This window comes from Hibiscus syriacus, unplaced genomic scaffold, assembly GCF_006381635.1.
Source record: "Hibiscus syriacus cultivar Baekdansim isolate YM2019G1 unplaced genomic scaffold, ASM638163v2 tig00111959_pilon, whole genome shotgun sequence".
In the NCBI taxonomy this organism is placed as follows: domain Eukaryota; kingdom Viridiplantae; phylum Streptophyta; class Magnoliopsida; order Malvales; family Malvaceae; genus Hibiscus; species Hibiscus syriacus.
In genome coordinates this window covers 337,326-354,125 of record NW_024063223.1, presented here as the reverse complement: position 1 = coordinate 354,125, position 16,800 = coordinate 337,326, and the positions used below count along the sequence as shown (strand labels likewise).

The window sequence follows — 16,800 nt, the reverse complement described above, 5'->3', positions numbered from 1 at the left end:
ATTGCACAATTTGCATTTTTATTGTTACATTCACATATTTACATTTGCATTTTTTTTCATTTTTTACGTTTATATTTATATTTCATTTTTGCATTTGCATATTTGCATAATTACATTTTATTTCAAACTATTCTACATGCATTTAATCATGACAACGTGGAATAATTCGTGGAGAATTTCATGACAGAATCAAAGTGGAGTTAACTTGGTCTTCCTAAAGAATGATAATAGCCATGAATGAGATTTTAGCAAGGGTTGGTAGAATCGAGAAACTACAAGAGCAATTTATCGAGACACAAAAAAAGATGATTGATCAAGTAAAAAAGTTCCAGGAGGATTCAAAGGAACAACTGACCAAATTGATAGACCTGGTGAATATTGTAATCCATAGAGAGAAACCCTTAGAGGATCCTGTTGTGAAAGATTTGAAGGGGATTATGAATAATGTAAATGATACAATGGAAACAAATGACCAGAACTTTGCCAGGGAATGTGGAAATTCGATAAATCTCCAAAAATTGGGTATGACCCCAGAAGATGAGACAAAGATCAAGTTGAAGAGAAGCATAGAAGAAATTTCAGTACCATTGAAGAAAGCTAAACAAAGCAAACATCTAGATCACCAGTCACAAGGTCTTTAAGAAAGCAAAGAAAACAATTGTAATGTGACAGTGATGTAAGGGGAGATTCTACCCAAGTTTCCTTCAGTTGCATGCAACAAGTTATATTCTGGGTTACTCAAAGCCCATCTTATTGGCCCATGTCAGGCTAAGCCTTTGTTGCCTCCTTACCCGAGATGGTATAATGAGAAAGTCTTTTGTGAATATCATGCTGGAATTCGAGGACACTCCATCGAGAATTGCGGTAACTTCAAAAGACAAGTTCAAGACCTTTTGGTTCATAAAATCATAAGAGTGGATGTTAACAGTCAATCCATTTTGATCAAACAATCGGGATTCAAACCCCAAAATGAAGTTAACACGGTCAAGGCAAATGAAGATCATACAACAAAAGATATTGAAAAGAAAAAAGGCAAAATTGAGGAATATGAAGTATGTATGACAGATTCAACTCCTGATACTTCTCTGATACTAAAGAATGAGAAATAAATGAAAAGAGAGGTAATTCGAGATTGGCCCACCGGTTTAAGAATAAATGGGAAAAATGTAACTCTGAAGAAACCTCAAACATTTGTATCAGATGTTCTGAGGACAAGTGAAGCAGTGGGCAATATAAAGAGTCTGGTGAATACTACTCTAATCACAGCTACAAGATGCATTCAGAATCAGAACAAAACTTTCATCACCAAAGGAAACTGTTCTGAATATAAAATTGAGCCCAATTTCCACTAGGGGAAGAAGAAGATGATGATAGTGACTGATCAGGAAGAAGCAAAGATTTATGCATTTGAGGGTTTATCCAAAGAAGTTGACACAAAAGATGATCAATAAATGGGGGGCAAATGAGGACAAAAACCTTAGTCCTATTATACACCTAACATTATAATGAGGCATGATAGATAAACAAGTGGAAGTTGATATCTACCACTGTAGTACCTTTCTACTTTCAACATCTTGTTTGAACTTGTTTTTTGTTCCTTTTCTCCGCCCTTTGTGCAATAAATAAATTTGTGTTGCTTTTATGGTTATGAGCAAGGAATTAAGTTTTAATCTTGAAATTCTTTAGTATCAAGTAGATTAAATATTCTTTTAATTTTTCAAGAGTTATAGATCTTTGGCAAGTGGTAAAATTATATCTTCCATATCCCATCCAACGCCAATTACTCGATCCATACAAAACCAAATCCTGACACTACGATTATCTGAGACTCTGAAGAAATATCTCTACCTATTTTTGAGATACCAAATCCAGATGTTTACTGGTTTATGATACTACCTTTCACCATATACACAACTTCAAAAGTCACACTTTTGTCCTTCCAAATACAAAACCATCATAAACCAAATGACCTCAAAAGAACCAAACTTTCAATTATCCGTGAATCTTCCTGCAAGAAGATACGAGATGAGGCATTATGGACCATCTTATCGAAGATAATTTCGAGTGATTGGAGCATACTCAAAGAAGAAATTGATTTAAGTAAATATATCATGCATTAATTACATTGTTTTCATGTAAATGAAAGTTAATCTTGAATATTCACCCCCCTGGAGATACATCTTTTCACAAAGACTTCTATGTATGAGACGACTGAACTTTGTGCACAGTTTAAGTATGCAAACTCATTGATATATCGCCCAAAGATGAATGAGGCAGTTGAAGGAGCAAATAAGAACATTAAGATGATCATTACAAAGATCACTGAAACTTACAAGGATTGGCATGAGAAGCTACCTTTTTCTTTATATACATATCAAAATACTGTTCAAACATCACTGGGGCAACACCTTATTGTTTAGTCTTACCAATTTGAGATACCATCACTTTGTATCTTAAAGGAGCTAAAATTACAGGAGGCTGAAGGGATCCAAGCTCAGCAGATGCATCAGAAATAGATGATGAAAGATCACATCCGAGAGAGTTCCAAGAGGGTGATCTAATGTTTAAAAAGATCTTGCCTATACATAAAGATTTCCGTGAGAAATGGATGTCTAATTTGGAAGGGTCAAATATTGTAAAAAATAGGCATTTTTTGGAGGAGCATTGATTTTTGTAGAAATGAATGGGAAAGTTCTGAGAAACCAAATAAACTCAGATTCTGTCAAGAAATATTATACTTGAAAAAAAAAGGAAAAAATTGAACTAAGATGGGTGACTCATGGAGCCTCAAGTTACAAGATTGATCAAGTACAATTAATTCAAAGATTCATATTCAACAAGAAGTAAAAAAAAGGAAATATTATATCTTTAATGCATGATATGAAAAATGATAAAAGGGGGGTTCAAGATGTAAATTTTGAATAACATCTTAAAACCAAAGGAGGATTCGAGTTGAAAACCTGAAAAGGCGAATCGAATATTAAATGGTGCAACAATGACATAAGAGACGATCTTAAGCTCTTAAAGAAGCACCACACATCCCAAAGATGTTTATGAGAGTCAGACACAAGAAGTATCTCTACGAGATGAGCATAACAACGAGAAGTATCTTTATAAGATGAGCATAACGACCATTTCTTCAAGATAATGGAAGCCCAAAGAGACATATATGCTGGACTAACCTGAGAGACCTTACTTTACTAGAATCAACCTACACCTTAAATCAGTCAATAATTTTGACATTTGTCATAGGACTATGATTTTTGAATGATTTAAAAGAGTAGTTGATTTATTTGATATTCATTAATTTCATGTCTTATGATTGGATTCTATTGTGAACCTGAAATAGGCAATACTTTACAAAATTTCTTTCATTCTTTGATAAAGAAAGGAGAAAAAACATTTTCAAACAGGATAGTCTCAAATGAGGAAGGTCCTTGAAGCAAGTTGCCGCTTATTCTACTTCTAATGTAGAAAAAGAAAGTGCTGCCAAAAAGATGAAGCATTTCACATTCTTGATGGCAAGGAGTCTGAGAAGCCAGAAAGTCTGGAGAATTAAACTTATAATGCCCTCTCTTGTGACATTATTAGCAACTCATCAAGAATGATTACCTTGTGCTAAAGGGACATACTGGAAGCCCATTTCAGCTAAACCTTTCCATGGTTCGGGAAGAATGGGATATGGCAGTACATGTTTTGGAGCAGCAAAAGAGACAGTCGCTGTAGAAGTCATTGTAAAAAAATACAGCAATAAAAATATTATAGTTCATCCAGACGATGTTTATTTCTTCCAGTAAGGTTGTTACACTGGATGCCACCAACAACAAGGTTAAATTCACCAAATCTACTCATTAATTGCTCCAACCGATCATCATTTAGTTCTTGCGCATCTTTTTCAAAGGTATGCCAAGATAGTAGAAGGCAACCTCTGCATCACTAATCCCAGAGAAAAGAGACAGGACATTGATACCATCATGGAACATGTCTCTAGCAGATCCTCTTCCTCATGTATGGTTTTTAGGGAAACCTAGAAGCATTTCCACCTCATCAGGTTCAAGTGGAACAACTTTATTCCTTCCAACCCCATACCAGATTCCATTTTCGGCATTCATCAAGAACATACTTTTGGACACTCGAAGGAATGTCACCAGTTTGTTGTCAATGGAAAAGCATCATGTATGGTGCGTGGAGGAAGTGGAATAAGAGGAAATCTGTTATCAATTGGCAGATTATGAATGTAGCCCCTTTTCCAGCAACTCAAAAATACTTCGAATCTACAAATTCTGGATCTACAGTATATAAGTACCGTGACATTTCAGTCCAAATACAACTGGAGCAAGTGCCACGTTCTCTTTGTAGAGATAAAGAGGCTCAATAACATCTTCTTGGATGATGAACTGCATGATCGTCTTCATTAAGAAGCTTCTTTTCAAGCTACTCCTTCTTCTTCTTTTTCTAAGAAAATCATAGCCCAAGTTTTGCCTTTTCTTGTAATTGGGGTCATTGCATAAAGGCTTCCTATCTTCTATTGGAAGAAGTGTGTCAGCAGCTTTAACCATTTGAGCAACACATATAAAATTGGACCTCGTAAAGATCATAATATTCAAGTCAAACAGACATTGAGGGTGAATCAAAAGCAAAATGTGGGGGCATCTCAAAAGCCCATTTCAGACATAAATTATTCATGTGGGGCATCCTGAAGGCCCATGTCAGTATGAATATTTGGGGCATTTTGAAGGCTCACGGCAATATGAATATTTGGGCATTCTTGGAGGCTCATCTCAACAAGAAGTAAGGTTGAGCACACTTTTAACATCTGTATCAGCAAATATTGGGGCACTGTAAAGGTTACTTCAGACAGATCCATGTGGGGCATTTTGAAAGTTCACATCAACAATCAGCAAATACTGGGGCATGCTGAAAGCCCATTTCAATCAGAATCAAGAATGTTGGCGCATTTTGAACGTTTGTATTAGCCAATGTTGTTGGGGCATGCTGAAACTCATATCATCTTACAGAAAGATCATTGATTTGAGCAAATATTTCCATTAAGTCAAAAAGGTATGAAGAATGAAAATGGAGAAACAGTGGCATTTGAGCTGACTATACATAATTGCTTCATTCATCAGGAAGTTGCATTAGGGTCCTATTGTTGAACAAACATTTACTCAGCAAGTATGGTTTCAAATACCCAATCTTCTTAACTATGATGTTGAGGTTACAAAATCGTTTTACACATTAGTTTTGCCTGCTTGATGACATTGAAGAAAAAGGCTTGACTTATGTATGTTACCCTTATTCCCGTTGTTACTGGAGTTATCATTGCCAGTCAGGATGAACTGAGTTTTAATCAATTGGGTTTTATCATGTGTGTTTCATCCGCAGCAACAAAAATTCTATGGCTCCTATAATTGATGTGTTTCTACTTCCTAAAACATTCATTATGGAAGAAAACGTGATTGATATCACACTAGCCCTTGCTCAAGATGATATCAAGATCAGTTGTTATTTCTTATTCAATTCATCACTAGCATATCTCATGAATTTGATCAACTTTTTGGTCATACCAGTAGCTCACTTGTATTCCCATCGAGTTTTGTTCTCAAGTGGTCTTGTGACATCATAAAAAAATTTACACACTATGAAAGAGCTTCCCTGACCAGCATCTGTGCAGAAGCCACAGGAAAGGATGAATGTGTTTTCAAATGTTTTACGAGCATCTGTGCAAAAGTCACAAGCTGGATGAATGTGTTGTCAAGCATTTTATGAACCAGTTATTCCGATGCTAAACCAATGTTGTGATCATATGGTTTCCATTTATTGATGGAAGATAAAGTCTGTATTCTTCAACCCAAAGGTTAGAAGTGAGATATGATGAAGATTTTTTTTCCATAGAAGGGAAACAAAAAATTTAACAATAAGAAACTAGTGGAGCCAACTAAGGTTGAACAACAAGTTGTTGTTAAGCATCTCGACATAATATGATCCAAGTTGCCTTGTTCGAGATCTGATTAGATGTGGAGACATGAAATGAATTAGGATAAATCCTCCTTGTGAGGTGTTTCAAGAGTCAAATCAGAACAGACGCTACTCTCCTAATTAATTTGCTGAGTCAGACATATCTACATCTATACTCTTCAAAGATGATATATTCTCTCTCCAAAGATGATAGATTCTATTTTCAAAGATAAAAGCTTTATTGGATTTCTACACAAGTCTATACAAAGAAAGTCGGTTTTATCCAAACAAAATGGGGCATCAAGGTCATAGTTCTGACTACGGCAAGAGTTCCATAAATGAAACATTTTCTTCTGAGACTTTAATGCAAATGAAGCAACGAAGACACAAAGATTGCTATTCTAAATCATAAATGCAGTTTGAAATGACATTTTGACCAAGTGAAGGATGACCAAGTTCACCACTTTGAAATTAAATAAAGATGAACTTAACATTCATACATCATATTTAGACATTTGCAAATAGGGGCATTTTCATTCATTTTATCCATGTTGAATATTTGACAAGAACTTCAAAGCTTTTAGCAAAGATTTGAATCCATTACTCAATGGATCAACATGCCAGGTAGAGTTCATAATGAGAAGAACTCATCTAAAGAAGGAAGAAGAAGTTCATAATAAGAAGAACTTGTTCAACCTTTTGCTTTAATTCATCACCCGATGGATTAGCATTGCCAGAGAAAGTTCATAATGAGAAGAACTTATCTGAAGAAGGAAGAAGAAGTTCATAATGAGAAGAACTTGTTCAACCTTTTATTTGAATTCATCATTTGATGGATCATCATTACCAGGTAGAGTTCATAATGAGAAGAACTCATATGAAGAAAGAAGAAGAAATTCATAATGAGAAGAATTTGTTCAACTTTTTGTTTGAATTCATCACTCGATGGATCAACTTTTCCAGAGAAGAGTTCATAATGAGAAGAACTTATCTGAAGAGGAAGAAGAAGTTCATAATAAGAAGAATTTGTTCAACCTTTGTTTGACTCTATCACAGAAGAAGATAGATCAACATCAACATTTCCAGAAGTGTTCATAATGAGAAGAACTCATCTGAAGAAGGAGAAGAAATTCATAATGAGAAGAATTTGTTCAACCTTACCTTAATTTATCACATATGAAGTTGAATCAATGACACCTCCTTCAAGGATCAGCATTTCCAGAAGAAGTTCAAATGAGAAAAACTCATCTGACGAAGAAGAAGTTCATAATTAGAAGAACTTGTTCAAACTTTTTGCTAGATTACATCACAGAAGGAGATGAATTGTCATCCCCAGTGGAAGAGTTCATAATGAGAAGAACTTTTTCAACATTGCCATCTTAATTAAGAGAAGTCAACTGAATAAAAATTTATTGTCTTTTCATCTTTGCCCTATTCTTGTTAACATAAGAATGGGCAAAGAGGGGCAACTGAAGACACTAAATTTTTATCCCGTTTTATTATTTTTATTATTATTATAAAAATAATAATAATTATTATTATTATTAATTGATATTATTATATTTACAGGCCAAAAAAAACAACCCAACCCAATTACAAATCCCAGAGGCCCAACAGTAGGAAACCCTAAACCCAACAAGGGTTTCATCACCTCAACAGCCAACCGCCTCAATCTCAACCGTTAGATCTTACCAGATCCAACGATACAAAAGCCTCTAGAGGAAACCCTGGGGTATCATCACCCTAGGGCCACGTCGCCGCTTCCCTTGCTGCCACCACCCAGCCGCCTCAGGAAGCTACTGCAATCGCTTCAACAGAACGCTCCAGAAGATCCAGCTGCCCCTCCACGCTACAACTCTATGGTGAGTCACCACCATAGTCTGGTGACTCACCAAAGAGCCCCTTTTGGACTGGTCTAAGGCCATCACCATGGTGGCTATAAAGCCACCAAACCTGCAAAAGAGAAAGGGCGAGAGCAACTGAGAGATACCGAGCAAAACAGAAAAAAAAACCAAACACATAGAACAGCAACAGTGATAGGAACCCAAGATCAAGCAAACAACCAACAGAGCAGAACGAAACAACCACCAAAAACAAAAATAAAAGAGAAGAGAAGAGAGGAACTTACTCTATCGTCAGAGAGCCCCAAACGTCACCGGAGAACCAAAATGTCGAAGGTGAAAATCGTAGATTTATGATATATTATGGGGTTTTAGGTTAAAATAACCTTAGACCGGGCCTTAGGACGTTTAGAGTTCTATTTTGGGGGTATTTTGGGGTTTTCTAGCCACCGTCAAAGATGGCCGGCGGTGGTCGACGGTGCCGGAGCACGGCTTCCGGCCGATGGTCTCCCTCTCTGTTTTAGAGAGAAGGCAGAGCTTCTCTCTCCTAGAGAGAGAAGCTGAAATGGAAAAATGAAAGAAATGGCTCAAGGGAGCCGGTTTTTAGGCTATTTATACCCTCATCAAAACGGCAGGGTCTGGTGTAATTTCAAAATAGTTAAACTACACGCACAGTCACCTGAAGTTTATAAATTCCGTTTTAGCCACTGAAATCAATTTATGAACATATTAATATTATATTCGAATTTTATTTTATTTATTTTAGTCTTATCTGTATATTTATATGCATAAGGTACAATACCATGATTAATCCTTTTAATTTTAAAAAATTTAATTTTAATCCCGTATAATTATATAGGTTAAATTACACTGATAATATTTAGGTTTTATGGTATTTCGAATAATGTCCCTTAATTTTGATCTTTTATAAATTAATCACTAATTTTTGTAATTCTTAACGTTGACTATGAATTTTATGTATTTATGAATATGATTTAATTATTTTAATTTAAATTATTTTTATACTTTCCCAAATTTGTTGTCAATTAACTATTTATAAAAGATTAATTCACCTTTAATGTTTCATTTTCCTTAATTACTTATGACCTTGATGTTTGTATCTTTGACTTTATTTTTCCTTACTTTAATTTTCTTTGCATTTATTTATAATTGGTATCTTAAATTTACTTTCCCTTCCATCCATTTTAATTATAATAGACATTAATACTATTTGACTTTATTATATTACTATTTATTAAAATATAAAGTTCTTTTAGTATTTATTATATTCATTTACAAAGATTGCTTATATATGGTATTTTATTAACGTTAAAGTGTGTTTATATTATAGTTTTAATTTTATTTATTCATTATTTATTTGTAATATTATTTTATTATTACTTTTAATACTTTAATTATTATTTTATTATTATTTTAGTCTTATATATATATATATGTATGTGTGTATATATATATATTTTTAAATAATAATAATTTATTTTTAATATCAAAGAAAAGGACAGTCTTAAAGCAACTAGATTTCCTGTTCTGGTATTTTAAATAAATAAATATCTTACTTTTCAAAACCAAAATATTTTATAAAGGAAAATTATTATTTTAATATTTATTTAAATATTAGAAAGGGCAGTCTTAAAGCAACTGGATGTCCATTTTCTGATATTTCTAAATAAATATTTTACTTTTATTAATTATATATATGTTAATCTATTTTTAATTTTTTATTATTTTTAGATAAATGTTTTATTAATATTTATTTATTTTAATATTAAGAAAAGAGCTGTCTTAAATCACCTAGAAGCTCTTTTCTGATATTTCTAAGTAAATGAATATCTTATTTAAAAATATAGATACTAATAAATTTGAAATAACAAGATTATAAATTAAATATATTTTTTGAATTTTTAAATTTCCAATAATAGAGACAATTTATAATTAAATTAGTACCAATTTTGGGCGTTGTGGGGGTGCTAATCCTTCCTCAAACGTAATCGACCACGAATCCCTTTTTATTATTGAAAAGAACAAATTTTTGGTTAAAACGCATACCAATTTATCTTTTAACTGATGTTTTCTTAAAAACTCTTTTAAATATCATTTTAGGTATTCGACCTACCTGACCCAAAAGATCGATGACGACTCCTTAAACATTTTAAAAACCATTTATTCACATTACTTTTCCCGCCAAGTAAATAATATTGTACCCGGACGGAAAACGGTTACGACATAGCCTATTTTTTTTCTTTTTACCCTAAATATAGCTGTCAATCATGAATTCCGCCACTTCTTCATCGTAGCTCACTTCGGAATTCTCGTTAATTCGCCCCATTCAAACCTTTCTGATGTTCTTCAACCTCTATCACCTGTCACCGATTGAATAGTGACAATTATATCGCTTGGTCCCAATCTGTTCGCCTTTATATAATTGGTTGGCGCAAACAACATTATCTTTTAGAGACCACACCAATTCCCGCTCTGACGAATCCTGAATATTCAACCTGGCTAAGTGAGAATACCATGATTATATCATGGCACATCAATTCCATGATTCCTGTTGTGGGGGAAAACTTTCTGCTGTATAAAACAGCGGCTGAAATTTGGAGTGTTGCAAAGGCGATGTATTCGAATCTGGAAAATTTTGCTGCTTTATTTGGGATCGAGTGTCAACTTGCCAATCTCAAACAAGACAACATGACCGTGAATCAGTATTTTACTCTAATGTCGCGCCTTTGGCAGCAACTTGATTTGTTCGAATCCCATGAATGGAGGTGTGTAGAAGATGTCGCTCTATTCAAGAAGATTGTTGAACAGAGCCGGATATTCTAGTTTTTGTTCGGTTTGCATCAGGATCTTGATGAAGTCCGAGGACGAGTATTAGGACTCAAACCTCTTCCTTCAATCTAGGAAATATTTTCTACAATACGACGCGAAGAAAGTCGACGTACCGTTATGCTTCCTGATTTGCAGCCCGCTGAAGGGTCTGCATTTCTCACTCGCTCTCAAACTACTACTCGGCCAAAGAAAGGGAGACCTTGGTGTGACTATTGTGAGAAGGTTGGCCATCTGCGGGATTCCTTTTGAAAATTACATGGCAAGCCTACTGATGAGAAGTTTTCAAAATAGCATCAACAACGTGATACTCAAGGAAATTGTGTTGTGAATACTGAATTACAAGGAAGTTCATTTACTAAAAAACAAATGGAAGTGTTACAACAGTTTTTTAGTCAGATGCACACTCATCCCCAATCAGTACCTGCAGGTAGAATTCCTTCTGCTACTTTGGCTAATATATCCACCACCTACTTGGATTGTGGATTCTGGTGCAAGTGATCATATGACAGGTGATCTTCGGCTCTTTCACACTTTTCATGCCGACTCGTCTATCTCTCATATTCGAACAGCTGAGGGTTCTCTATCTAGTATTGCCGGTCATGGATCTATTCGAATAAATCAGGACATTTTGTTATCTCGTGTTCTTTATGTTCCTAATCTCACTTGCAATCTTATCTCCATTAGCAAGTTGTTTGCCGATTTATATTATACCACAAAATTTAACTCTGATTTTTGTGAATTTCAGAATTCCAGCTCGGGGAAAGTGATTGGCAGTGCTAGGCTTTGTGGGGGTCTTTACCTACTTCCAGCAATTTTATTTTCCCACCCATATACTTCCTTCAATGTTATACAACAATTTTCTTTACTTGAACCTTCAACCGATGTTATGTTATTTCATTTTCATTTAGGATATCCTAGTTTCTTTTATCTTGCAAAATTGTTTCTATATTTGTTTGTCAATAAAAGTCTGAAATCTTTTTCTTGTGATATTTGTCCACTTGCTAAACAAAATAAGAGTGTTTATCTACCTTCTCTATATAAACCGTCCAAACCATTTACCATGATCCATAGTGATATTTGAGGACCATCTCGGGTTACATCTTTACATGGGTTTCGGTGGTTTATTTCATTTATTGATGATCACGCTCGTACTACCTGGACCTTTCTCATGAAAACCAAATATGAAGCTTGTGAAATATTTAAACGGTTCCATAAGATGGTTGAAACCCAATTTTAGTGTTCAATCCAATGTTTCATTCTGACAATGGTAGTGAGTATTTTGCCAATGTATTGGGTTCTTTCTTTCAGGAAACCGGGATTGTTCATCTTACTTCGTGTGTCAATTCTCCTCAACAAAATGGGATTGCTGAGCGGAAAAACAGACATCTTGAGGTTACTCGGTCTCTACTTTTTTCCACAAATGTTCCTAACTATTTTTGGGGAAAGCCCTTTTAACTGCCATTTATTTGATTAGCCGTCTCCCTAGTAAACCGTTACAATTTATGTGTCCGAGAGATGTTTTTCTTCAGTTTTTTCCCAATTTTAAACCGATGACTTCATTGTTACCCCTTAGAGTTTTTGGTTGTATTGTGTTCGTTCATAACAATGTTCCTTTCAGGTCCAAATTAGATCCTCGAGCATTTTGGTGTGTGTTTCTGAGTTATTCATCGACTCAAAAGGGCTTTCGGTGTTATTATCCTCGTACAAAGAAATTATTTATTACTATGGACGTTACTTTCCTTGAAAAAACACCTTTTTTTCCTTAAAAATGCTATTCAGGGGGAGTCATATAATGAATATCAGTTTGTTGACTCACAACAATTGTCACTTGATTTGCAGCCAGCTCTTTTTGATCAACCAACACCGTCAAACCAGTTAAACCAGTCAAATAAGCCTACAAAATCGCTACAGCCAACAACACTATCGAACCCAGAAAACGTATACTTGCCAAACCAGTCCACCGAAACACATTTACCTCGGCATGATCAGTATATCACTTCGCCTCAAATACCTCAATCTGAGTTGCAGATTTACAAGAGACGACAAAAACCAATTTCTAAATCAATCCCTGAACCTAATTCTGAGTCTCCCACACAGCATGGACACTGTCATGAACCGGAACCGAACAAGAATCCTTTAGAGAATAAAGAAGGTAATCAGAGTTCTTTCACTGAATTAAATGCTTTAATTGATGATAATGACTTGTCGATTGCTCAAAGGAAATGATTAAGAAAATGCAGAAATTATCCAATTGAGAGATTTGTTGCATACGGAAAGCTAATGCCTTTTTTAAGAACTTTACAGCAAGTGTAGATAGCATTACTATTCCAGATACGGTGGAAGAAGCATTGAAAGATCCCAAGTGGAAAAAGGCAGTAGAAGAGGAATTAAAAGCACTGGAAAATAACAATACTTGGATTATAGTTGATCTTCCTAAAGATAAAAAACCAGTCGGTTGCAAATGGGTATTCACGGTAAAATACAAAGCTGATGGTAGCATTGAAAGATATAAGGCGAGATTAGTGGCGAAAGGATTCACTCAATCTTTTGGAGTTGATTATCATGAAACGTTTGCTCCGGTAGCAAAACTAAACACTGTGAGAGTGTTATTGTTATTAGCAGTTAATGAGAATTGGGTGCTTCATCAGTTAGACATCAAAAACGCATTTCTAAACGAAACTTGGAGGAGGAAGTATATATGCGAATTCCACCGGGTGTGAAAAGCAATACAGGAAAAGCATGTAGATTACTAAAGTCCTTGTATGGACTTAAGCAATCTCCAAGAGCCTGGTTTGACAGATTTACAAAGGTGATTATTCAGGATGGTTACAAGCAATATCAGTCGGATCACACTTTATTTGTCAAGACAGCTTCAAACAACAAAAAGGCAATTTTGATTGTCTATGTTGATGATATCATTCTAACAGGTGATGATTGTATGGAGATAGAAAGATTAAAAAAACTACTGGCGAAGGAGTTCGAAATCAAAGACTTGGGAACTTTACGATATTTTTTAGGCATGGAGGTTGCAAGGTCAAAAGAAGGAATAGTGATCAATCAAAGGAAATATATCCTTGATCTACTATCAGAAACTGGAATAAAGGGATGTAAGCCGGTAGAAACACCCATGGAAGCAAATATTAAGCTAAGGAGAGAAGAATTGGGAAGTCATGTGAACAAAGAACAGTACCAAAGGCTAGTAGTGATAGGGAAGCGGTGGCGGATTGATGAACGTTACTCTTGTTGAAGAATCAAACCTAGAAAAGATCTAGACTCGATGAAGAATAATAAGGGATGAATGGGGAAGGTGGTGGTAATAGATAGGGTTCTTTAGGGTTTCTTTTTGGTGCTGGAAACAAGATAAAAAATAAGATTAAAACAAGATAAATAAAAGATAAAAGAATTGCAAATAAAATAAGATAACCAATAAATCAAAAGATCTCCCTTATGAAGGTGAACGGTAAAGATGATTGATGATGTGGATGGATATGTGGAAAATCGATGGATAATGTCCTATCGAGCCCTCCTAGTCGCAATGAAAAGGCAAACACGATAATATGGCTCTAACCAACTCTCCTAGTCGCGATGAAAAGGCAAATTGGAGTGTGAAGATTAATCTCCCTCACAAGAACTTGAAAGAACTCAAGGAGAAGAAGCTTCGAAGGCACAAGGCAATCAGCACTTGCAAAAACGAACTCTCGTTGTATTATTAATGAAAGAAATCTTGAATTACAAAGTTTAATGAAGCCTCCTTTATATAGGGGCTGAGTTCTAAAGGTCCTAAATAACTAATGAATAAAATAATAATAAACTAAACATATCTTAACTCTAATTCCTAATAAAATAATAATAACTAAAGATAATACTTTTAACCCAACCTTAATTCCTAATAAAATAATAAATCTAATCCTAAAAGATAATGCATCATCCTATATTAAGTTATATTACAAATAATCAATAAAAATATTGAAAATTCGTAATATTTTCAAAATCCCGTATTAATCCCGTATAGGATTTTCTGCATGCACTGTCTTCAGTAAAATAGCCATATCTTGAGTTCCCGATATCGGATTGATGTGATTCAATAACCGTTGGAAATATAAGAGACGGAAGGTTGTATATCCAGAAGACATATTGACTAAATAAGATCAGGATCCCATTCAAAAAGTCGTCGTAAGTCTGCTTCTGTTCTGATCTTCTTTTCCAATGCTTGGACGAGTGGATCATTTGGAAGAGTTATTACTTCTTCCTTTGATGTGAGCCTTGTGATGCATGTATCAAGTAGGTAAACTAATTTATTTATCACTTACTAGAACTGATATTGCATTCCCTGTCAGTATAGTGAGTCAATATATGAATGATCCAAGAGAAGAACATTTAGAGGCATTGAATAGAATTCTAAGATACTTGAAAATGACACCAGAACATGGGTTAATTTTTAGAAAAAGTGATGATAGAACAGTAAGAATTTTTTCGGATTCAAGCTGGGCAGGTGAATTAACGGATAGAAGATCTACAACTGGTTATTGTTCATTTGTTTGGGGAAATCTGGTTACTTGGAGAAGTAAAAAATAGGCGGTGGTGTCTCGAAGTAGTGCAGAAGCAGAATTTAGAGCAATGGTACTTGGAATTTGCGAAGGATTTTGGATTTAAAGAATGTTAACTGAGTCGGGGTTATGTGCCAACAAATGGTTTGAACTTCAAAGTGACAGTAAATCTGCAATAAGTATTGCAAAGAATCCAGTTCATCATGACCAAACGAAGCATGTGGAGATTGACAGACATTTCATCTCTGAAAAGGTGAATGGTGGAACGGTTAAACTCAATTATATTTCAACGAAGAATCAGTTAGCAGATATTCTCACCAAAGCACTTCCAAGAATTACCTTTGATGACATTATATCCAAGTTGGGTCTTTTCAACATTTAATCCCTAACTTGAGGGGGGAGTGTAGGTTATGCGATAGATAAGGATAATTAATTAGTATTTTAATATAACACTAACTCTTAGAAAGTTAGATAAAGATAACTACTAAGTAGTTTAGTTTAAATTAACTCTTAGAAAGTTAGATAAGGATAACTACTAAGTAGTTTAATTTAAATTAAATACTTGTTCTCACCTACTATATATACATATTAAACTTGTAATATATTGTTACTTGAATATACGACAGTGAAGTTTTTCACTTTTTCTTACCTTTGTCATTTAATTTATTTCACCACCCAATTCTTTTTTCTTCACTTTACATTAGCCCTATTTTCAACATGTTCACCATGCTACAAGTCACCTATGGCCAGCTCACCTTTAGTTCATTCACACCATAAGTAGCTCAAACATGAAGGGTTACCTTTCTCAAACATTGTGACCTTTCATGAATGTTGCTGCCCATGAAGATGTCTTTACATCTAAGAGCATGTTGGTGAAGACCTTGTAATCATTGGAGGCTTATATCACCATGGGACATGATATAAAGCTTCATACATATTCGGCCACAACACATTCTATGCACATGAGAGCATTTGGCGCCAACATGAGGAGGCACATCACCATTCGGCCAAAGAGAAGCAAATGGCACCAAGATGAACAAGCATTCCCATTCGGCCAAGGGAGATGCCTTCCCATCTTTAGCCGAATCATCAAGACCCTTTATGAAGGGATAGACAAACCAACACCAAGCTTATAGAGATGTTCTTTCATTTTAAAGCATTATGTATCTTCATAAAGTCATATATCTAGCCGAAACATCATGTAACCATTCGGCCAAGCCCTCTTATTTCCTATAAATAGAGTTGCTTGCCATCATTTGTACTCATCTCATCTCATATATAAAAATTACTCTTGTGAGTTATTTCTCTTCAAAGTTCTTTGTGAACTTTATTGATTAAACAAGTATAATTCCTATACTTGTGGCATCATTCCTTCCATCTTGATTCCTAAATTCCTAGATTAATATCTAGTGGGTTGAAGACACTATCACCACCCCTCAAACAAGTTTGTGAAGACCGGGATTGTGCTCCTTAGCATTATTTCTTCTTTGGCATGTTTGAGATACAACACCATCTCCATTTCATCATCAACGCCATCATCTTCATCCATCAAGACCATCAATTTTGCAGCCATCTCTATTCTTTATTTATTTCATTTCATTCCT

The 16,800-nt window shown here is 34.8% G+C and overlaps 1 protein-coding gene across 1 annotated transcript; it reads left to right on the top strand.

The window, feature by feature from the left end:
* The first annotated feature begins 10,766 nt into the window (after window positions 1–10,766).
* On the top strand, window positions 10,767–13,369 carry LOC120173578. Its single transcript, XM_039180693.1, has 5 exons — window positions 10,767–10,871; window positions 11,077–11,457; window positions 11,958–12,041; window positions 12,429–12,801; window positions 12,954–13,369. Exons 1-5 carry the CDS (start codon window positions 10,767–10,769, stop codon window positions 13,367–13,369), a joined length of 1,359 nt encoding a protein of 452 aa, XP_039036624.1.
* Window positions 13,370–16,800: the final 3,431 nt, after the last annotated feature.